At 37.5% G+C, this 25,357-nt stretch overlaps 1 protein-coding gene across 1 annotated transcript in view; it reads left to right on the top strand.

Annotated features, from left to right (window-relative positions):
* SHOC1 (shortage in chiasmata 1) overlaps nt 1-25,357 on the top strand; it is a 90,122-nt gene that overhangs the window by 39,050 nt on the left and 25,715 nt on the right. Inside the window, exons 13-19 of the mRNA XM_044938467.2 lie at nt 2,344-2,472; nt 3,461-3,637; nt 5,056-5,160; nt 10,256-10,434; nt 16,065-16,137; nt 22,470-22,539; nt 23,573-23,751. Of these exons, the coding sequence (XP_044794402.2) occupies nt 2,344-2,472; nt 3,461-3,637; nt 5,056-5,160; nt 10,256-10,434; nt 16,065-16,137; nt 22,470-22,539; nt 23,573-23,751 (912 nt within the window). The remainder of the gene's footprint in view (nt 1-2,343; nt 2,473-3,460; nt 3,638-5,055; nt 5,161-10,255; nt 10,435-16,064; nt 16,138-22,469; nt 22,540-23,572; nt 23,752-25,357) is intronic.

Here is a 25,357-nt window from a genome sequence, read left to right as displayed (position 1 = left end):
TATTACTCCTTTTAACTTTACCAAAGAGTTTCTGTTTGACTTATAACTGTTTTACATTAATTGCTTATAAACATATCTGAGTAGTATGTGTCATATCATTTCACTCCTGGTAAAAAAATTATCCTAGAATTCTAATACCCTAGAATGTGTTTGACATAGGTTACCCAAGTGAAACAAGTACAAAACTATTTATGAGAGTTAGAGTATACATAGGTATAACTGTCCTATGTTCTATTAATGTACACAAGGTCTTGCCCCTGAATAAAGCAGAAGTAAAATATATACCAAAAATTAGTTTGAGGGTCCAGTGAGCTTGCTAACTAAACACCAGAATTGTGGAGAGCCCCAGACTATGCTGGACTGGGCCAAGATTCCCCATGATTGGGGAACTGCTTGGGATTCAAGACAGAAAAGCAGAAAAGAATGCTTGTTCCTTGTGTGCAGCATGATATGAAAGCCTTTTATAGATCTATTTAAACTTACAGTACTTTGTCAGTCAGTGCATTTTCACAATGAAAAATTCAATGAAATTACAGGAAAGTATTTAAAATCCCAGAATTTTATGACCCTTTATGTTGATATATATTCGCCCAAAAGTTTCTTTTTATGTAATAATTTGACCACCTATAACCTCCCTTGCTAGGAGACAACTTTATATGTAACAGATCTTTCTAACCAATTTGCACCATAATTCAGAGCATAATTTCTATACATTGAAAGAATGAGCAAAATAGAAAGAATTATCTTATGAATATAATACATAAATAGGAATTTTTATAAGATTTGTTGTTTTCAGGTTCATGAATGTTTTCTGTTTCTATTCATATTTGAGGGAAAAAAAAAAAGAACTCAATCCAAAATTAGCACTGACATCCTTTTCTGGTTGTCATACTTGCGATGATATCTTGTAATAAGGGATGTTGGCAACAGAGAGAGGAAGCAATAAGAAAGGAGAAAAAGATAAAGAGAATGTTTTCTTATTTAAAAGTTAGCCATTAATTAAACACGTAAAAGAACATTCATGTTAGGTGGGAATGCTTCTGCACTCTTGATGCTTCCTCAGTTAGTTTTATGTTCCTGGCCTCTTTGTCCTTTAATGTGTTCTCCCCAGAGGACCTGGAATGAATTCTGTGTACTGTAAATTTGAAAAAGAGTAAGTTGGCATAAGCCTGCAGGAATGAGCTGCCCCACGAGTAGCAGGCCTTCTCGTTTGCTTCTCTGTGTCATGCATCTTTTCCAAGCAGGTCCGCACAGAACCCTGGCCCGTCCAGTATAATCTGGGGCAGGGAAGGTACTCTGCCGAATTCAGGTGTTTATTTAACAAGCTCACCTGACTCTCAGACCAAGCTTCTTTCTCCAACTTAGTTTTAATAACAGAGATAATGTTTTGGTATGTGTTTTTATTTCTTATTTTACCAGGGCAGGGAAGAACATTAGAATTTATTAGGCCCCCTCAAAAACTCTAATAATGATTATTTAATCATTATTAATAATCAAGCTACTTACATTATTTATACTTGCAAATAATAACAATCTAGTTTAGGATATTTTACTCTATTTTTTTTTCTACTGTGTATTTAAAGCTCATAGAAGAAAAGTACAGTTACTGAACATTGTGTGCCAGGCACTAAATCACTTTTTAGAGAAAAATATGATACTGTCACTGACCTTGAGAAGCTTCCAGTATAATAGAGTGTACCAGACTTGCAGATAATTTCAGTACAATGTTGTCAGTGCCAGGAGAGTATGCTGAGTGCTGAGGAAACAAAAAGGAGGGGCACTTTGCTGGCCTGGAAGTAGAGTGCGCAGTTACATAAGGCCTGTTATAGAAAATGCCTGAGAGCTAAAAGGTAAGTAGTAAGAAATGAGTTGAACGTTAACTGAGCAACTGAACAACAACAAAGAAGTGATCTTATTAAGAAAGGATGGAGACAGGTAGGGTTTGGGGGCCTAGGAGAGGATTAGTAGCAGAGGAGGGGTATGTGGACAGTCACAGAGAAATGAAGTAGAATGGAATGTGCCTCTTAGATGTCAGGAACTGTCCTTGGTGTTTATAACACCTTATAACAATATTCGTAGTAGATATATTAATCCATATTTTACAATGAGAAAACTGAGGCCCCATCAGAATTGGGATTGAAACTCTGATTTGATGCCAAAGTTCTTTCCTTTATTACCATTCAGCTTCCTACCCAGCACCATGTTAAGTCCATTGACCAGGATAGTGGTTCAGTTTAATACTGATACATTTCAAAGAACTTTAACAGTTACGATTGTATTACAAGAAAGCATTTTAATCAACATTAAGTTGCCCTGAACAATGCAAATTAATGTTTTCATTAGAACTTCAAAACAAAGAAGAAGTTTCTTTGACTCTTCAAGAAGAAAGCCCTATTGTTTGTAATAATAAAACCCTAGAGAAAACAAATCAGGAAAGGAGAGCAGATAATGTCATCGAAATTCCAGCATCAGGTATATATTATGCTTTTTTAAATGCCTTCAAATTAAGTAAATTTGAAAGCTCATATATTAAAATGTTTCAAGATGGTAATGTGTTTCTAAAATTTAGGTGTCTGGAATATACCTTGTTTTCCATGTAAATTTCTTCACTTGTTTCAGATATTTCTTCATTTGAGTCTTACTTTCAAGTTATTTCCAAACTCAGAATGCCTTATTTACTGCCTCTGCCCTCCCTAACTTGCCCTACTCTGGTCCACTAAGAATTATTTCTTCTTTCATTTAACTTGCTGATTTCCTGCATTCATCAGAGAGGAGCAAACTGCAGCTCCTCAAACTCTGACTCTTCTGCCCAGTGTGGAAAAATAAACCATTAATGGTTGCTCTCTCTGTTCTCTTACCCACCATCAGGGTGGTTTTATTGATTCCTATACTGATTAAAATGATTTGTTCTGCTGTAAAGAAAACTGTTCTTTACACTGACTCCCAAAGAACAGCCTGCTTAAGAACATCATGCTCATTGTGAAAATCAATAAGGAAATAGATGCTAGTTCTTTAGTATCATTTCGTCTTTTAGTTAAATTTCATTTATGACCTTTATATGATAATACAAATCTTTAAATACTGATTTAGTGAAAACTAAAAATAATTTGTCACTGTTATAAATGTGTTCAGCTTAAGGTTATAAGCTAATAGTGGAGGGAAAAGAAAAAATAGTATGTGATTCTCTTTATATGGCTCCTCATACCTTCCCTGCCAAATTAATTCAAATAACAAGATAGCTATAACATTATACTTACTCTACAGAGGTGTTTTGTTTTGTTGTTGCTAGTTTATTTAGAATAAATACCCTAAAATAAGCTGTTATACAATCTCATGATTTTTAACTCATAGGAATTTGGATGGAGTTCAGGTTTCCATGAAGTACCATGAATAATTGGTTTGTCAAAAAGAACATACCATCCTTACAAAAACACTACCTTTAATGTTTTCATTTTTGCAGATAGCCAGTGCCAAGCATATTGTCTCCTAGAAGCAGCAGCTTCTCCTATCTTAGAAAAACTTGTGTGCCTCTGTACTCTTCCTGCTGCTAACTGGAAATTTGCCACTGTCATTTTTGACCAAACAAGGTTCCTCTTGAAAGAACAAGAAAAAATAATAAGTGATGCTATTCATCAAGGTGAGTGCAAATAAAAGTCACACTATTTAAAAGAATATGAATTTATGGATTATTAGAAAATGCAGAAATTAGTCACAGATGGAGGCATAACTATAGTCCAGCATATGGCACCCACAATCCAATGCTGGAAGATCAGCTAAGCAAGGATAAAAAGGTAAAAAAATACAAGTATTCCCTGATTTTCATGTTTGCACTATGCCACTTTGATTTTACCAAAGACCTGCATAAGTATATGTTTTCACTAACTGAAAGAAATCAAAGGGGATTTTCATTTGTATGAAAAACGGTATTTGCTTCTTTACTTCATTTCAGCTTATGAAAGTTTTCATAGGAATGCTCTGTTTTCAGATAGTGGGGGAAACCGGTATCTAGGATATACTACCCATAACTGTTCTTCAGTTCTTCCTGATTCTCAGTGATCACTGTTTATTTGCTTTGATCTGCATTGATTAGATCAGTAGTTTTCAAACTTTTTAGCAGAACTCTTTGTTCAATGAATATTTCATGGCATCCCATTATATAAAACAGAGAAAAGCAGAGTTTCTCTGATTAACTTGTGCCTAGAATCCTGTCTTCCTGGCCTCACTTTTGCATGCAGTCTATCCAAAATCCAATCTATCCAATCAATAAGGTCTGGAACTACATGGAACATATTCATTAGATAATTCACCTGTCCCTATGAGTACCTGTCTTGTTGGAATCATATCTTAAGACTAATATTCTCAGGTGTCTACCTCCAGGTCAAGGTGTTGCTTTGTGTTATGATCCCCCACCTTTATCTAAATGTGTCATCGCTCAGTCGTGTCCGACTCTTTGTGACCCTGTGGACTGTAGCCTACAAGGCTCCTCCGTCCATGGGATTTTCCAGGCAAGAGTACTGGAGTGGGTTGCCATTTACGTCTCCAGGGGATCTTCCCGACCCAGGGATCGAGCCCAGGTCTCCTGCATTTCAGGCAGACGCTTTACCCTCTAAGCCACCAGGGAAGCCCCACCTTTATCTAAACCAGTTGGCAAATTATGAGTAGTTTAATAATTTTCTTCTTATTTCACAACTGGGAATCACTGACCATTTTCCCACCAGGAGTAGAAATAAGTGAACATTCTTTGGGAGCAACAAGAGTTTGAGCTCTAAGATTAGCTGTCTGGGTTGGAATACCAGCTCCATCATTTTTTCAAAGATTGACCTTGGGCAGCTACTTAAATATGTTAAGACTGTTTTCTCATCCATAAAATGAAAATCATAATGAACTTGTCTAATAGGGTTATTGTTATAAGTTCAATGAAATAAACAGATTATATACAGCTTAGCACCTAATAAGCACACAATAATAAATAGCATTTATTATTATTAAGCATTCTGATATATAGCCTAGAATTCTAATGGATATCCTGTTTTAAATATGTTTTTGCTTACCTAGGTAAAAATGAGGAAAGAGAAATGACATTCAAGTATGCTGCTCTCTTACACCTTTTGGTAACAATTAGAGATGTCCTTTTAACCTGTAACTTGGACACAGCATTGGGTTGGTGTGAAAATTTTTTATTTCCTCTTTTCTTCTTATTAAAATGTTTACTTTTCTGAAAAATACGCTTTGTAAGAAATTATGTAGCTTCTTTATTCTGCATTAAACATTATATACATCTTGACAAAATATAATGGATTATATATTTAATTCTCTTTATGTTCGTTAAAAGAAATTTTCTTATAACAACTACCATCACCTAGAAAAATAGGTTTAGGATTCTCTATTCTAGGCCTGAATTATAGACTCTTAATAGATTTGATTGTGTAATAATTATCATATCCTTGCTTTCTAATGTAAGATGACACTTTGCCATATTCATTTTAGGTCTTCATTGAATGTTTGTGACTTTGAATCTTTGCTAGATGAAATATAGCTAAATTATTAATACTAAGATCTTTTGCAATTATTTTCACTTGTGCATGTAAATTAGGATATGAATTACTTCAGTATTAAAAATCAACCTATTTTGAATGTATTGAAAATTTTAAAGATTTTGGAAAAATTTTCTAAACTATTAAAATCCTTAAAGTATCTATATAACTACATTACTGCTCTCTAGACCCCTTACTGCAAGCTGTTTGGACTTGTTTAGTAATGATGTATTTATAGGATTATGTTTTATAACTTAAGTTTCTAGAATCCATTTGGCAGTCCAATGGTTGAGACTCTGTGCTTCAGCTGCAAGGGGGCACAGGTTCAATACCTGGTTGGGGGAGCTAGAATCCCACATGCACATGCCCTGCAGTATGGCCCTCTGTACCCCCAAAAAAAACCATTATACATAACGTGAAAATAATTTTTCTCTGATCTGTAACCCAGACATTTTCTCTTATATATGACCCAGACAAATAGTATTCTCTAAACCAAGGTTTTGTTAAGTACTGGGCAGCAGCAAGTTATAATTGTACTCCCTCTACAATACTGGGAGTTATAATACTTGCCCAAATATTATATTAGTACAACAAACTGTGGAAAATTCTTAAAGAGATGGGAGTACCAGACCATCTTACCTGTCTTCTGAGAAACCTGTATGCTAGTCAAGAAACGGGGTGCTCAGGGCCGGTGCACTGGGATGACCCTGAAGGATGGGATGGGGAGGGAGGTGGGAGAGGGGTTCAGGATAGGGAACACATGTACACCTGTGGCTGATTCATGTCAATGTATGGCAAATCACTACAATATTGTAATGTAATTAGCCTCCAATTAAAATTAATTAATTAATGTAAAAAAAAGAGTTAGAGCCTTAATGGAACAACTGACTGGTTCAAAACTGAGAAAAGAGTACGACAAGGCTGTGTATTGTCACCCTGATTATTTAACTTTTATCCAGAGTACATCATGCAAATTGCTAGGCTGGATGAATCACAAGCTGGAGTCAAGATTTCTGGGAGAAATATCCACAACCTCAGATATGCAGATGATACCATTCTAATGGCAGAAAGTGAGCAGGAACTAAAGAACCTCTTGATGAGGGTAACAGAGGAGAGTGAAAAGGCTGGCTTGAAATTCAACATTAAAAAAACTAAGACCATGACAATGGGTCCCATCACTTCATAGGAAATAAAAGGGGAAAAAGTGAAGCAGTGACAGATTTTACTTTCTTGGGTTCCAAAATCACTGCACATGGTGACTGCAGCCATGAAATTAAAAAGTGCTTGCTCCTTGGAAGGAAAGCTATGACAAACCTAAACAGCATATTAAAAAACAGAGACATCACTTTGCCAACAAAACTCTGCATAGTCAAAGCTATGGTTTTTCCAGTAGTCATGTATGGATGTGAGAGTTGGTCCATAAAGAAGATTGAGTGCTGAAGAAGCGATGTTTTTGAATTGCAGTGCTGGAGAAGACTCTTAAGAGTTCCTTGGACTGCAAGGAGATCAAACCAGTCAATCCTAAAGAAAATCAACCTTGAATGTTCATTGGAAGGACTGATACTGAAGCCAAAGCTCCAATACTTTAGCCAACTGATGCAAAGAGCTGACTCATTGGAAAAGACCCTAGTGCTGGGAAAGATTGAGGGCAGGAGGAGAAGGGAGAGGATGAGATGGTTAGATAACATCACTAAATCAATGGACATGAATTTGAGCAAACTTTGGAAGATAGTGGAGGACAGAGGAGCCAGGCATACTGCAGTCCATGGAGTTGCAAAGTCAGATGTAACTTAGTGACTGAACAACAATAACCTTTAGAAAGCCCAACATGACGCTCTCCCTTTCTTCTCCAGATAAAGCATTTGAATGTTGATGCTGGGTCAAGTTGTCTTGTCTCTATTATCAGACAACGATAGCCCTAGTTTACGGGACCTGAAACTAATATAATGGCATAGTGTCACATGCTCTTCTGTTTAGTCTCCTGTCTTCATTATACTTTTCAGCTTCCATAAAAGGTTGTCAGTCCTACCAACAACTAGGCTAACTATTAAAGCAAAATAGTAAGACAGAATATCAGAATCTAGAATATCTGGGCTCCCAGGGAGAGTACAGAGAAAGGCATGGCAACCCATTCCAGTATTCTTGCTTGGAGAATCCCCATGGACAGAGGAGCCTGGTGGGCTACAGTCTATAGAGTAGCAAAGAGTCAGACACAACTGAAGCGACTTAGCATGCCAGCACAGGGAGAGTACAGTTGTGACTCACTCCTGCTCAGTACAGTTCAGTCGCTCAGTCGTGTCCAACTCTTTGCAACTCCATGAACTGCAGCATGCCAGGCCTCCCTGTCCATCACCAACACCCAGAGTTTACCCAAACCCATGACCATTGAGTTGGTGATGCCATCCAACCATCTCATCCTCTGTCGTCCTCTTCTCCTCCTGCCCTCAATCTTTCCCAGCATCAGGGTCTTTTCCAATGAGTCAGCTCTTCGCATGAGGTGGTCAAAGTATTGGAGTTTCAGCTTCAACATCAGTCCTTCCAATGAACCCCCAGGACCGACCTCCTTTAGGTTGGACTGGTTGGATCTCCTTGCAGTCCAAGGGACTCTCAAGAGTCTTCTCCAACACCACAGTTCAAAAGCATCAATTCTTCAGCATTCAGCTTTCTTTATAGTCCAACTCTCACATCCACACATGACTACTGGAAAAACCATAGCCTTGACTAGACGGACCTTTGTTGACAAAGTAATGTCTCTGCTTTTTAACATGCTGTCTAGGTTGGTCGTAACTTTCCTTCCAAGGAGCAAGCGTCTTTTAATTTCATGGCTGCAATCACCATCTGCAGTGATTTTGGAACCTGCTCAATACTTAGCAAAATCTTGAATTAGAGAAATAATATTTATGGAGGGTTGATTAAAGTGTATTCACCTTTAAGTACTCTACATTTTGCCTTAAGATTATATGAGACCGTTGAGAGCTATATACTCTCGAATTTTTTTTGTTACTCAAAGAAATGCATTTACTAAATCAAACTTCGGCATTACTATTTGGCTACCTTGAGGAATACTCATAAAAGTAAAATCTTTGTTGGAAAAATGTAACTTCTTAAACCCTAGCTACCAAGCCATGATGAATAACCTTGCTGGCTTGGAAATTTTTAGTGGAAGGCTTTCTCACTCTTCTAAACCTCTCAAAATCAAAGAGCAAGTTAGGTTGACCTCCTTTCTTCTTCTGTGAATAGTGGCAGCAGAAGAAAGGTCCATATGGTCTGGCTGCCTACCCTGGACCCAGATTCTGTATTTTCCCTCAACTTCCAGTTTGTGTGTCTCTCCCAAGCTAGCAAGGTAATGAGTTTTAAGGTTAAAGGTTTAAAGTTTCACTTCTGGGCTTTAACCCAGAAATAAATCTGGTATTGTGTAACGGGTACTGTAATAGAGATACATAGTAACAGCACGAAGGGTGGTGGTGCCTGTTATGCTGTCAAGGGGAACATTCTCTTTAAATGAGTAAGAGTTTGCCAAGTAAATAAAGTATGAAAAGGTATTGTTGGCAGAATTAAGAGCCCAGAAAAATGATTCCGTGAGTGTGTGACAAACAGTTCCATGTGGCTAAATTGAAGAGTGCAAGGTGGAAAACCATGAGAGCTAAGCCACAAGAAATAAGAAAGAGCCAAATCATGAAAAGCCTTTTCAGCTACAAAAAAGACTTCAGTCACTATTCTGTAAATGATAGGGAACCACTGGAACAGGGAAGCGACTGGACCAAGTTTTTCTTTCAGGTTACATCTACTGGCAGTAGGGAGAATTAGTGGGAAGCTTTGAGATTAGGAAGCAGAAAGAACATAAGTCAACCTCTAAATTGCCCATTATTCTAGCTGTATTAATATAAAATTAGAATTAATATGTACATAATATAAAAATGAGAACATGAGCATTATACTTTTTATTTATTATTGTATTTATTGCCCAAATATTCACTGAATAGATGATCGACATAAGTTACTCTGCCAGGTCTCTGCTCCAGTAATTCACAAAATTCATTGTGTAGCAGAATTGCTAGGAGAAGTCTTTAGACATAGGAACCCCTGAGACTCAATCTAGATTTCTTGAATATGAACTTTCAAGGATAGGTCTCAAGATTCTGTGTTTACAGTTGCTTTTAGACAGTTTGAATTTAGGCACTGCTGTTTTAGCAGCTACATAAATTAATTGTCATATACAAATATAGATTATGAGAGCTTATAGACTAATGAGGTTGTTAAGCCATATACGCAAATAACCGGAAATCAAGTGCAAAAGCTGTATTGATGCCATAATAAGAAAATCTCAGTGAAATGTATTACCACAGGCAAGTAAGTGTAGATTTTAGGGTTTAAGAAGAAGGCAGTAGCATTTAATAAGTTAGAAAGCAGAAAAGGATGGGGAATATTCAAAGAATTTGTAGAGTATATCCAGTGATATTGGTATTACATAGCTTAAAAATAGACATTTGGTATACATTCCTCAGCTTTGCTTAATTTTAAGGGGATCATTCCAACCCAGAGATTGAACCTGGGTCTCCTGCATTGCATTCAGATTCTTTACCATCCAAGCCACCAGGGAAGCCCAGTAAAGGAAAATGTAACTGTCTCTGCTATGACCCTTATTTCCTTTTTAGATTTTTACCATGGAGTTTCTAAAAGAACAAAAAGACATGCTTTTTTCCTACTTTTGTTTTTAACAGGATATTTGTCAAATGCAAAAGATATCTACAAAAGTGTTTTTGGTTCCTGTTTGTATGACATTTGGCGACAACTGGAGATAGTACAGTTTATAAGGGGGAAAAAGCCTGAAACCAACTATAAGATAAGAGAATTGCAATGTCAGATACTAAATTGGATGCAAAGTGAACAGCAAATCAAGGTAAGTATTGAAATAAAGCAGATTACAACAATCAACTCATATAAGAATTGTATGTAAGATAAATTTTTGCATTTAATTTGAAATTATGAAATAATGTAGTATATACAATTTGGTCCCTTGACAGTTTTCTCCATAAGTAAGTTCATAGGACAGAATCAAACCCAGAAAAAGGATCATTTGTGTCATTATTGTTATGCCTTGAATTTTAAAAATACTTTCATTTTTATTATACATAGCTTTCTATGGATTGATTAGTCCTTCAAATCTCAAAAATTTTGTTTTATTGTTAAGTTCATGAACATATACCTAACACAGACCCCTGATAATTAATTTTTAGATATTGAGCCATAATCTTCCATAATTCTTTTTTAAAGCACTTTGTTTATTTCTTGGATTATATTGGAAGTTTTTGCCCACTCTGCCTCAAGCATTAGACAAAAACTTTGCATAAATAAAGATTTAAGAGAAAATACCTTAAAAAACCTTTTCAAGCAGTAAAACATCTACCTATGGCTGATTCATGTTGATATTTGACAGAAAATGCCAAAATTCTGTAAAGCAATCATCCTTCAATTAAAAAATAAATATTAAAAAAAAAAACTTTACACTAAATCTGGAAACAAACTTGGCCTTTTCCTTCATTTTCCTGTACATCACTACTGTATCTCTATATCCCCAAACCTGTGGTTATTGGATAGCATAACCAACTCAGTGTACATGAATTTGCGCAAACTGGGAGACAGTGAAGGACAGGGAAGCTGGGAGTGTGGCAGTCCATGCAGTCACAAAGAGTCAGACACGACTTAGCCACTGAACAACAACCAGAAATTTAAAATTGGGAGTGATAGCATCATGGCAGGACAAGATGCTCTCTTTGTCTCTCCCCTTCAATCTACAACCAGGAAAACATCCACAACTCAACAACTGGGCCTCTGCCCAACACACCAGGACACTAAAGAGTTCCACACATCTGCACATCTAAGGTGGGTGCAATGGAACACATGGAAGGGGTAGAACTGGAGGATCAGCATAGGCAGTGCCTGAAATTTGGCCCCTGAACCACGGCAGCCGAGCCCACAGGCCCCGCCGAGAAGCCAGCAGCAGCAAGGGAGGCGCCTGACTCCAGCCTCCACTTGCGGTGGCACCCACAGCCTCAGAACACTGGGCAGCAGGGGCAGGGAGGCCTGTGGCCCTGTCCCTCCAGCTAGCTGCAGAGCCACCCACAACTCTGACGCCCCATCCTCCACCTGCAGTGGGTGAGCCCAGAACCTGCGAATATCGGACAAGGCAGAGGCGCACATGACCCCGGTTCCTCCTCCTGGTCTTCCCCCTCCTCCTGCAGTGGCAGAGCATGTGATTCAGGGGATACCAGAGAGACCACCATCTTAGTACCGCAGGCAGTCACAGCAGAAACACCAGAAACAGCAAGGCATCAACAACCCTAGAGGCACAAGCAGCGATAACAAACGCACTGGGCGACAGCTCTGACATAGACGTTGCAGGGTCAGCTCAGTTCAGTCGCTCAGGCGTGTCCGACTCTGCGACCCCACGGACTGCAGCGCGCCAGGCCTACCTGTCCATCACCAACTCCCGGAGCTTACTCAAACTCATGTCCATCGAGTCGGGGATGCCCTCCAACCATCTCATCCTTTGCCATCCCCCTCTCCTTCTGCTTTCAATCGTTCCCAGCATCAGGGTCTTTTCAAATGAGTCAGTTCTTCGCACCAGGTGGCCAGAGTATTGGAGATTCAGCTTGAGCATCAGCCCTTCAAATTAATATTCAGGACTGATTTCCTTTAGGATGGACTGGTTAGATCTCTTTGCAGTCCAAGGGACTCTCAAGAGTCTTCTCCAACACCAGGGTAACTGGTGCCAATACTCAACCCCAACCAGAGGCAGTGCAGGGCAGTTCAGTTCAGTACAGACTCTCAGTCGTGTCTGACTCTTTGTGACCCCATGAATTGCAGCACGCCAGGCCTCCCTGTCCATCACCAACTCTTGGAGTTTACTCAAACTCATGTCCATCGAGTTGGTGATGGCAGCAAGCCATCTTATCCTCTGTCGTTCCCTTCTCCTCCTGCCCCCAATCCTTCTCAGCATCAGGGTCTTTTCCAATGAGTCAACTCTTCGCATGAGGTGGCCAAAGTATTGGAGTTTCAGCTTTACCATCAGTCCTTCCAATGAACATCCAGGACCGATCTCCTTTAGAATGGACTGGTTGGATCTCCTTGCAGTCCAAGGGACTCTCAAGAGTCTTCTCCAACACCACAGTTCAAAAGCATCAATTCTTCGGCGCTCAGCTTTCTTTATAGTCCAACTCTCACATCCATACATGACCACTGGAAAAACCATAGCCTTGACTAGACGAACCTTTGTTGGCAAAGTAATGTCTCTGCTTTTAATTTTTTTTTATTTATTATTTTTTTACTTTACAATATTGTAATGGTTCTGTCACACATCAACATGAATCCACCATGGGCATACACGTGTTCCCCATCCTGAACCCCCCTCCCACCTCCCTCCCGGTACCATCCCTCTGGGTTATCCCAGTGCACAATATGTCTAGGTTGGTCATAACTTTCCCTCTGTGCTGCTGCTGCTGCTAAGTTGCTTCAGTCGCTAAGGCAAACGAAAAAAACTTGTGCTGTAGTGCCACCTGCTGGAAAATAAGAGAAAGACTTCTATATACAATAGAGAAATGACAGCCTCTTCAATAAGTGGAGCTAGAAAAACTGGACAGCTACATGTAAAAGAATGAAATTAGAACACTCCTAACACTGTATAGAGAATGAGATGGTTGGATTGCATCACCAACTCAATGGACATGAGTTTGAGTAAGCTCTGGGAATTGGTGATGGACAGGGAAGCCTGGCGTGCTGCAGTCCATGGGGTCACAAAGAGTCAGACACGACTGAATGACTGAACTGAACTGAACTGAACACCATATACAAAAATAAACTGAAAATGGATTAAACACCTAAATGTAAGGCTGGAAACTATAAAAATCTTAGAGGAAAACATAGGCGGAACATTCTGACATAAATCACAGCAATTCTGATCTACCTCCCAGAGTGATGAAAATAAAAACAAAAATAAATGGGATCTAATTAAACTTAGATGCTTTTACACACCTAAGGAAACTAAAAATAAAAAGAAATTCCACAAAATGGGAGAAAATATTTGCAAATGAAGTGACTGACAAGGGATTAATCTCCAAAATATATAAACAACTCATGCAGCTGAGTATTTTTTAAAAAACAAACAATTATCTGAGAAGAAGAAGAAATACAGAAGGTAGCAGAGTGTTTATTTAAAAAAATAACAGCTGAGGACTTCCCAAGCTTGGGGAAGGAACTGGGTATACAAGTCCATGAAGCTAAGAGAATACCTAATTACCTCAATGCAAAAGGATCTTCTCCAAGATACTGTCAAAAGTCAATGAAAAGGAATTCTAAATGCAGCAGTGAGAAAAGAATGGCAACCCACAAAGGAATCCCTATTAGCTATCAGCAGATTTCTTAGCAGAAACTCCACAGACCAGGAAGGAGTAGAGTAACAGCCTCAAAATACTGAAAGATAAAAACTGGCCTCCAAGAACACTTTATCCAACAAATTTATCATTCAGACATAAAGGAGAAATAAGGGCTTTCCCATAAGGGAGAAGGAAATGGCAACCTACTCCAATATTCTTGCCTGGAGAATCCTGTGGACAGTGGAGCCTGGAGGGCTGCTGTCCAGGGTCACACAGAGTCGGATACGACTGAAGTGACTTAGCATGCATGAATGCATGGGAGAAGGAAATGGCAACCCACTCCAATATTCTTGCCTGGAGAATCCCAGGGACACAGGAGCCTGGTGGGCAGCCATCTGTGGGGTTGCACAGAGTCGGACACGACTGAAGCGACTTAGCAGCATACAAACAAAAGCTGAGGGATTTCATCAACACCTGGCCTGCCTTACAAGAAATATTGAAAGGACCTCTTCTATCAGAAACAAAAGGCAGAAGTACACAAAACTTTGAGTAAGGTGATAAACAGACAAACAATTAGAAAATTGCAACTGTATATCAGAATAGGTTTTTAAACACTTTATATAACATAATGGTTAAAAGGGGAAATATCAGAAAAAAACAATAGCTACTTCAATTTGGTAACAAACAGAATATAAAAAGGAATGAATTTGAGAAAACAAAAACAAAAGGGGAAGAAGAACAGAATCCATATAGGCAAATGAAGATAAGATGCTATCAGCAGAAAAAGTACTATGTAAAATAGTACCTATGACATATCTTACACAAACATCATGGTAATCACCAAGCATAAATCTAGAATGGAGACACAAAACATAAAAAAAGAGGAAACTGAAAAAAACATTATAGAAAACCACCAAACCAAAATGAAACATGAAGAAACAATGGAAACATAAAACAACCAGAAAACAAAAGCTAGAATGGCAGTACTAAGTCCCCACGTATCAGTAATCACCCTACGTGTAAATGGAGTGAGTTCACCAGTCTAAAGATACAAAGTGGCTGGATGCATTTAAAAACAAGAGCAGTCTTATGGACTCTGTGGGAGAGGGAGAGGGTGGGAAGATTTGGGAGAATGGCATTGAAACATGTAAAATATCATGTATGAAATGAGTTGCCAGTCCAGGTTCGATGCACGATACTGGATGCTTGGGGCTGGTGCACTGGGACGACCCAGAGGGATGGAATGGGGAGGGAGGAGGGAGGAGGGTTCAGGATGGGGAACACATGTATACCTGTGGCGGATTCATTTTGATATTTGGCAAAACTAATACAGTTATGTAAAGTTTAAAAATAAAATAAAATTAAAAAAAAAATAAAAAATTTAAAAAATAAATAAATAAAAACAAGAGCAATTCAAACCTGTCTGGGTTAAATTTGGCACTTACAATATGGGCAGAGGCTACTTATATAGTCATCTATATTAGAATTCTTGAAGAATGCTAAGAATGCCCTGCCCCCAAATGTTTTCCTCATTGACATTTTATCTTCAGTTCAGTTCAGGTCAGTTGCTCAGTCGTGTCCGACTCTTTGCGACCCCATGGACTGCAGCACGCCAGGCCTCCCTGTCTATCACCAACTCTTAGAGTTTACTCAAACTCATGTCCATTGAGTCGGTGATGCCATCCAACCATCTCATCCTCTGTCGTCCCCTTCTCCTTCCACCTTCAAACTTTCCCAGCATCAGGGTCTTTTCAAATGAGTCAGTTCTTCGCATGAGGTGGCCAAAGTATTGGAGTTTCAGCTTCAGCATCAGTCCTTCCAATGAACACCCAGGACTGATCTCCTTTAGGATGGACTGGTTGGATCTCCCTGCAGTCCAAGGGACTCTCAAGAGTCTTCTCCAGCACCACAGTTCAAAAGCATCAATTCTTCAGCGCTCAGCTTTCTTTATAGTCCAACTCTCACATCCATTTGATCTTATCAGAGTGTATTCCTTTGTGTTTAAGCAATGCTATCTTTTACAATGCAAATATTTACTTTGCCAACTTATTGTCATTAGTTTCATGTAACCAGTTGCTTGTTATTTTTGTCACTGTAGCAAAAGAATATTACAAAGCATAATCATTCAGATATATATGAAATTCTTATTTTTGATCAGGTGCTGGTTATAATAAGAATGGATTCATATGGAGAAAAACATTTACTCATTAAAATCCTTAACAAAATAGAAGGTAGGGAGTTTTAAATTTTGCTTAATTTAATAACAAATGCTTGAACATATAAAAATGTATTGATCTAGCCAAGTTTTTAATTAAGATATGAGTAACATACTATAAAATTCATACTTTAAAATATATAGTTTAGTGGGATCTAATCAGTGTTTAAATCAATGTGGACCGTAAGTCTGAAATGTAAATATACTATAATGTACTTATGTATATATTATGATTATTGTTATTACCAGTTGATACCTTTTATTGTTAAAGTTACTAATAATGCAGACTATTTACAACCCATGAGTAGGTTTCATTAACTCAGCTTTTACAAATGAAGAAACTAAAATTCATAAAGTTGATGTATCATGCCAAAATCACAAGTTAAGTGAAGGAATCAGGATTTGATCCTAAGTCTCTCTTGTTCCAGGGTCATTTTTCAACTCTTCTACACCAACTGCTGTCCCCTCTGTCAACCCTTTCCATCTTGTGCTGTGGAACCCATTGCTAAAATAGAAACTCTCCTCCTTCTTCACCTCCTTGTTTTAAGTGAAACTCAACTTTCCCTAGATGATAATGCTTCCCCTGTATGCCTTTCATACAGAAGCTGATAACTTTCTCTCTGTATGTATATAAGAATGAGAAGACCATTTTGTGCTTTCCGTTATCCTTTCCAAAACTTTATTCCTCCATCCTTTGAGGCTATGCCATATTGCCATGTCATTCTCTATTACCCCACAATCATCCATGAACAGTTTTGCACCTGGCTCATGGTACTCTCTTTATTCCTATCTGGTCCTACCATTGAACTAGATGTCTTTAATGTGAATGATTCATTCAACACCCTGACCTTATAGTTTCATTGGTCTTCATAACAAATATACTCATTCCTTGGCTTTGCTATCAAACTTTTGATAATGCAGAACTATCCTGCCTCTAACTTGAAACTCTCTGTCTATAGCTACCTCGGGCTCTTTCATGATCTTCAGCATTCTAAAGATTATAAACTTTCAACTCCTTTTTTCATTTCTTTCTTCTTCCATATTGGTGATGGTCATCAATTTAAGCAGTCTTGTCCTTCTATTGTACCTTCTATTTAAACTTCAGCTCTGAATCAATCAAGATTTCATCCCTCTATCCCTACCCCCAAGATGTGCATTGTTGGAGAAAATCAAGTAGATTGGTACCACTATAAAATCAGGCTCCCTGAACTTATATGGGCTTTTAATACTTTTCAGTAATCTTTGTATATGTTCTTAGCTTTCATAGCTACCATACTAATGGCTATACCACACAGCCCTACCATGCCACTCATCCCCTCATTTTGAGAAGGGAATTATGCCTTCTAATGACCTTTAATTGAGTAATAATCCTCCTCAGTTCATCTTCCCCACCATCTACAAACTTACATTCATCTCTCCTATTCTTTTATCTTTCCTCCTTTCTCAATAGAGGAGGTGACTCTCCACCCTTAAAAAAACCAATCTTTCACTTGTGTTGTGGATCCCATCACTTCCAGGAGTCTCGAACACTTTGTTCCATCAGTTATTTCCCAGCAAGGCTTCTTCTCTAATAACTCTCTTAATCTTTAAGTTTTCCAGTCTTAAAAATAAAATACTACCCTCAACCTGTGTCACCCTTGATTTATTTTCTTACCTCTATAAACTGCATCTTGTGCCATCTTCTAAAATATTTCTTTGCTCTACTCCTACCAAACTAGTTATCATGCTGTTTCTGATCTCCATGCCTTTACGCCTCCTGTTTCTGCTATCATTAATACTCTTCTTTCTTCTTCAGGAAGCTAACTCCTACATATCCTTTAAAAATGAGTTAAAACATTTGGTTAGGAAACCTTAATTTGAATATGTTCCCTCTCTATTCTCAGGGTAATATGTGCATCCTTCTAAGGCACTTCTTACCATCCTGGTCTGTAATAACTGATGCTCTTGTTGGTTTTCCTCACTACAATTTCAGCTACTAAGGATAATGACCATGTCATGCTTTGTATTTCCAGCACCCACAAAAATGCCTGGAACATGGAAGGCACTTCATAAAGATTTTTTGAATAAGTGAATGAGCTAATGAATACCTCCCCACATGCCCTATTTAGACTAAGACTAGTGGAAAAGATTTAACTGAAATACATGCAAATATTGTGACTAATATCTGCTTCTCGGAGTAGTTACTAAACTATTAAATTATTGTGATGTGAGAATGGAAGGTTCTTTTAAGGAGAGCCTTCAGTTCAGTTCAGTTCAGTTCAGTCACTCAGTCGTGTCCGACTCTTTGCGACCCCATGGACTGCAGCACGCCAAGCTTCCCTGTCCATCACCAACTCCCAGAGTTTACCCAAACTCATGTCCATTGAGTCGGTGATGCCATCCAACTATCTCATCCTCTGTCATCCCCTTCTCCTCCTGCCTTCAATCTTTCCCAGCATCAGGGTCTTTTCCAATGAGTCAGTTCTTCGCATCAGGTGGCCAAAGTTGGAGTTTCAGCTTCAATATCAGTCCTTCAAATGAACACTCAGGACTGATTTCCTTTATGATGGACTAGTTGGATCTCCCTGCAGTCCAAGGGACTCTCAAGAGTCTTCTCCATCACCACAGTTCAAAAGCATCAATTCTTTGGCTCTCAGCTTTCTTTATGGTCCAAATCTCACATCCATACATGACCACTGGAAAAACTGTAGCCTTGACTAGACGGACCTTTGTTGGCAAAGTAATGTCTCTGCTTTTTAACATGCTGTCTAGGTTGGTCATAATTTTCCTTCCAAGGAGTAAGCATCTTTTAATTTCATGGCTGCAATCACCATCTGCAGTGATTTTGGAGCCCCCCAAAATAAAGTCTGACACTGTTTCCACTGTTTCCCCATCTATTTGCCATGAAGTGATGTGTTAGAGCAATACTTGACCATTGTGGAGCTGAAGCCACCACAGTTGTGTGGACAATCGGGGTAACTGGAAACTTTAAAAAATATATTTATTTATTTATGTATTTATGGCTGCATCAGGTTTCAGTTGCAGAGCATGGCTTCAGTAGTTGAGGCGTGCAGGCTTAGGTGATCCACAGCATGTGGCATCTTAGTTCCCCAACATTGGAAGGTGGATTCTTAACCACTGGATTACCAGGGAAGTCCAGAAACACTTTTTAAAGTTAGGGAAGTGCTAACCAATGCTAGCGTTATTAAAACAAAAGCATTTGAATAACCAGAGGAATATTTTTGTGAAGAGCTGAGGAAATATTCCTGCCCCACAGAAAAGAAGCTTTAAACCTACTTAATGGGGCACCTTTTCCTTTGATGTCATGTAAAATGTATTGACAAATTATTAAAAATGTATATATATCAACTCTAGGCGTCAGGCTGAACATTTCTATTTCTTTTGACACTTGGGATTATATCATTACTACTCTTACTATTTTGTTTCAACAAGGTCTACTGACACAAAAATATTAACTCTACATATTGAAAATGTTTTTACTCTCTTTGCAACTGGCAGTTATTCTCTGTATCTAGGAACTAGGCCTTTTTCTGTCTAGTATTAGAAATAAAGATGTGGGTCCATATTCCATGTGTTTGAAAGATCTTAGTAACAAGCTATGCAAGTAATCTGCTTTGGGATCAAAGCTAATACAAATCACTTAAAGAGATTAGGTTTTAAATAATACGACCTTACAAATTATAAATCATACCTGAATGGTCTAGTGGTTTTCCACTAGAAAATAGGGGAAAACAACAGAATGGCAAAGACTAGAGATCTCTTCAAGAAAATCAGAGATACCAAGGGAACATTTCATGCAAAGATGAGCTGAATAAAGGACACAAATGGTATGGACCTAACAGAAGCAGAAGATATTAAGAAGAGGTGGCAAGAATACACAGAAGAACTATACCAAAAAAATCTTCACAACCCAGATAATCACAATGGTGTGATCACTCACCTACAGCTAGACATCCTGGAATGTGAAGTCAAGTGGGCCTTAGAAAGCATCACTACGAACAAAGCTAGTGGAGGTGATGGAATTCCAGTTGAGCTATTCCAAATCCTGAAAGATGATGCTGTGAAAGTGCTGCACTCAATATGCCAGCAAATCTGGAAAACTCAGCAGTGGCCACAGGACTGGAAAAGGTTAGTTTTCATTCCAATCCCAAAGAAAGGCAATGCCAAAGAATGCTCAAACTACCGCACAATTGCAGTCATCTCACACGCTAGCAAAGTAATGCTCAAAATTCTCCAAGCCAGGCTTCAGCAATATGTGAACTGTGAACTTCCAGATGTTCAAGCTGGATTTAGAAAAGGCAGAGGAACCAGAGATCAAATTGCTAACATCCGCTGGACCATGGAAAAAGCAAGAGAGTTCCAGAAAAACATCTATTTCTGCTTTATTGACTATGCCAAAGCCTTTGACTGTGTGGATCACAATAAACTCTAGAAAATTTTGAAAGAGATAACCTGACCAGACCACCTGACCTGCCTCTTGAGAAACCTGGATGCAGGTCAGGAAGCAACGGTTAGAACTGGACATGGAACAACAGACTGGTTCCAAATAGGAAAAGGAGTCTGTCAAGGCTGTATATTGTCACCCTTTTATTTAACTTCTATGCAGAGTACATCATGAGAAATGCTGGGCTGGAAGAAGCACAAGCTGGAATGAAGATTGCTTGGAGAAATATCAATAACCTCAGATATGCACATGACACTACCCTTATGGGAGAAAGTAAAGAGGAACTCAAAAGCCTCTTGATGAAAGTGAAAGAGGAGAGTGAAAAAGTTGGCTTAAAGCTCAACATTCAGAAAACTAAGATCATGGCATCTGGTCCCATCACTTCATGGAAAATACATGGTGAAACAGTGGAAACAGTGTCAGTTTCCAGTTACCCTGAATGTCCACACAACTGTGGTGGCTTCAGCTCCACAATGGTTAAGTATTGCTCTAACACATCACTTCATGGCAAATAGATGGGAAAACAGTGGAAACGGTGGCTGACTCTATTTGGGGGGGCTCCAAAATCACTGCAGATGGTGATTGCAGTCATGAAATTAAAAGACGTCTACTCCTCGGAAGGAAAGTTATGACCAACCTAGATAGCATATTAAAAAGCAGAGACATTACTTTGCCAACAAAGGTCCATCTAGTCAAGGCTATGGTTTTTCCAGTGGTCATGTATGGATGTGAGAGTTGGACTGTGAAGAAAGCTGAGTGCTGAAGAATTGATGCTTTTGAACTGTGGTGATGGAGAAGACTCTTGAGAGTCCCTTGGACTGCAAGGAGATCCAATCAGTCCATCCTAAAGGAGATCAGTCCTGGCTGTTCATTGGAAGGACTGATGTTGAAGCTGAAACTCCAATACTTTGGCTACCTCATGCGAAGAGTTGACTCATTGGAAAAGATCCTGATGCTGGGAGGGATTGGGGGCAGGAGGAGAAGAGGACGACAGAGGATGAGATGGTTGGATGGCATCACCAACTCGAGGGAATGAGTTTGGGTAAACTCTGGGAGTTGGTGATGGACAGGGAGGCCTGGCATGCTGCGATTCATGGGGTCGCAAAGAGTCAGACAGGACTGAGCAACTGGACTGAACAAATTATAAAAGAGAAATAGTACTAACTTCCATCTTATTATCACCAAAACTACTGTCATATAAAGTCAAGCAAACAAAAACATGAACTTATTAAACATTACTATGTCATTATTATATCACACCTTTGAGAACTCTACAGTTGACAAAAGTTCACGAATAGAGTGTCGAATTTATATGAACTGAAATAAGCTATTCGTAAACCAACTGTATCTACCAAAAACTGTATGAGTGGGTATAATAAGTTTTAATATATTTTTTCAAAATATAACAAATCATGTATGTAATTTAAATATAATTGAGAAGCATGAGTGAATCTACAAAACAGGTAGCATACAATAAGACCTCTTTTTTTTACACAGCAAGTAGAAAGGAAAAAAATTCCTATCATAGTGAAATATCATCTCTTGCTGTCTAGTTATATACTGAAATTTTTGGCTAAAGGAAAGGTAAAATCTACCATAGTTTTTCGCAAAATAAAATGAACTGCACGGAACTGGTATGTTTCATTACTTTAGCATTAAGTTTTTAATCCATTTTATTATTTTACATAATAAATTCAGAATTTCCCTGCTTATAATCCCACAGCATACACATACACCAGAAATAGTGCCCATGGCTCAAACTTTCTGATTTCCTAGACTTAGAAAAATAATCCTTGTTCATGGGCCTTTAATTCACTTTTATGGTAGTAAAATATATGACCTAAAAATAGATATGAAAATATACTGAAAAAAAACTTTTCGTATTTCTCTTTTTTTTCCAACAGGTTTGACACTGATTGTCTTACATTCAAACAAAAGAAAAGACTTTCTGGAATCCGAAGGTGTTTTAAACAGGTGAAAATGTACTTGTTCATCTATGGGTAACAGACATACCAGTTCCATAGGAAAAGCACAATTTCTCCTAGAACTTAAAAAACAAAAGTTTAATAACGCCTGGAATTAATGTATGCCTTTACCCTCTTCCTGAAAAATTCTTTAACTAAGTTCATTGCCTTATGTATTATTGTTGTTCAGAATTTTTGCTTCATCTTGTTTTAATATCTCCAGATTATCATTTCTATTGTTAGTGTCGGTACAAGGAGTACCTCTTTAGACTTACCCTTATTTTTAACCAGTGTTTTCCTTCAGCATTACTTCTTACATTTTCTTCCTTCTTTTTGAGTTTCCTTTGCCTATAGTACATCTTTTAGAAATTCTTTCAGTGAGAGCCTGCTAATAATAAATTTAGTGTTGCTTGTCTAAAAATGTTTTTACTTTGCCTTATTTTATGTAGAAATTATTTCTAGATAGAAAGCGGCGGTAGAGAATTTTAATTATAGTAAATGCTATGTTGTATGAAATTTGAAGATGGGAAAGATAAACTTAACATATTTAAGTATCCATCATTTGGTTGTTATTAAACTATTTATGAAGCCCATTGAGGGAAAAAAAACATTTCAAAGTTGTCAGGTAATATTCTACTGTTAATATATAGATTATCAAAGATTAAAATCTCCCATCTGTAAGAAAATGAGATTGATTTCTCATGGTGATTTGTGTATTATTGATAAGAATCAGATAATAAAATAGGGTCCTTTGCATTTGAGGATGTGAAACAAGTCCATGGTTTTTTTATATTCTTTTTATATATTTTATATATAAATATTTTTTATATTTTTTTAAATGTATGACCATCAAAAAGAAAGATGAAAAGACATTAGCACAATTGGAGAACAAATCAACAGGAAATACATGTGTCTTTACAAGATAAGCGGGCATAGATTAGAGAAGAATTTCCATAAAATAGCCAAAGCAGTCGTCTTTTAGCATTCCAAGGGTATAATGATACAAGTCTAATTCTCTTTTCTCGGCTTTCTTTTGTCTTTAGTACAAGTTTCTGTGTAGTTGTACCCAATCAATACATTGGAGCAGATTTCCCCTGGAGTAATTTCTCATTTGTGGTGGAATACAATTTTGTAGAAAACTCTTGTTGGACTGAACATTGTGAAAAATTGAATATTCCTTACATGGCCTTTAAAGTGATTCTTCCAGACACAGTTTTAAAGAGTAAGAATATAATTTAAATTCTTTTTTTTGCCCCATGACCATAAAAATTTTCTGGTTTTTTATTTCTGATTTATGGAAAGAGAACAAGCTATAGCATTAGAAGACTAGAATTCAAGCTCTAACTTCACCATCATCTGTCTGACCTTGAACAAAGACTTTAACTATCTCTGACCTCATATTCCTCTTTTGAAACTAGCCTTTACTGATTCTATTTGTCTTCATCACTTTAACTTCTAAATTTTACTTATAATAATACAATTTAATTATGTCTAATCTTAATCACGACTGAGCGACCAAACTGAACTGAATCTTAATCTGACTTTTATGCAACAGTATTTTTACTGAATTTCAGGGAAAATATGTAATAGTATGTTGACTGACACAGAGAACTTTTAATATGCAACAAAAACTGTGCACAAATGCTTGGAAAAGAGTCTAAACCACTTTACATAGCATTAGGTTTCTTTGTATTTCTCAGTAATGCTTCACATGATTAAGGTTGTGAATTCTCAGATCCACTACATGAAAAACCCTATATGTGTTTAGTCACAGTGCTCCTCTCTTTCAAAACTTGCCATAAGTTACTTTCCATTCACCTCGAGTAGGAAATTTTAATTCTGAGACATTCCAACTCAATTCTAAAAATACAGTCACTGTAATTATTACTTTGGAATCTTTGATATATAGAATTAAGTGTTGCTGTTCAGTTGCTAAGTCATGTCCTACTCTTGTAGAATTTGTGAACATCATTAAATGATTAAAACATGGGTCCAAGAAAGGATAATACATAAGCATTCACCTTTGAACTTAAATTATTCAAACAATTCCTTATTTGGGTCATTTACAATGCTTTGATTTTCTACTATTATACCACAAGATTTATAGGAATTTATGTATCTTATATATCTTTATGTATTTGTTCTCAGAAGTAAAAACTCTAAGGTAAAATGAGTTTCTGGGTCAAAGGTGTGCACACGTTTATATATTGCTAATATCTTTGCAGAAATTCTATCCCAGTTTATATCTATGCAGAAAGTATGAGAGGATCTTTTCCCTCATGTTTTTACTTTGAGTAGGTATTATTAATCTTTTAAATTTCTGAGAGGATTAGAGACGGATAATATTTTACAGTTGTGTTACTTTGCATTTCTTTGATTATCTGTATCATTTCATAAGTGAATTGATCTTGCATAGCCATTCTTCTGTAAACTGCCTATTTATGTCCTTCATCCACTTATCTATTGAGGCATATAATTTTTGTCCTATTGATCTATAACACTCCTTATGGATTATTGTACATAACTTTAAATTTTGATATAAATCAGTATATATATTTATACAGGAAATGTCCAACAAATACTAATTGAATAAGGCAGATATTAATATTCAGGTAGAGTATGATCCTATTTTTTCCTTTATTTTTTCAAGTGCATGTACATGTGTAAGTATAGACAAGTAAACATATATGAAAATAGTTTGGAAGTATATGTTGAACTCTGTTCTTAGTATATAGTAGTTTTAATAAGTAATAAATGTTTTATTTCTGGATAGTAGAATAACATGGAGAAGGAAATGGCAACCCACTCCAGTATTCTTGCCTAGAGAA

This window comes from Bubalus bubalis, chromosome 3 (assembly GCF_019923935.1).
Source record: "Bubalus bubalis isolate 160015118507 breed Murrah chromosome 3, NDDB_SH_1, whole genome shotgun sequence".
Classification (NCBI taxonomy): domain Eukaryota; kingdom Metazoa; phylum Chordata; class Mammalia; order Artiodactyla; family Bovidae; genus Bubalus; species Bubalus bubalis.
This window is presented reverse-complemented; position numbering and strand designations above follow the sequence as displayed.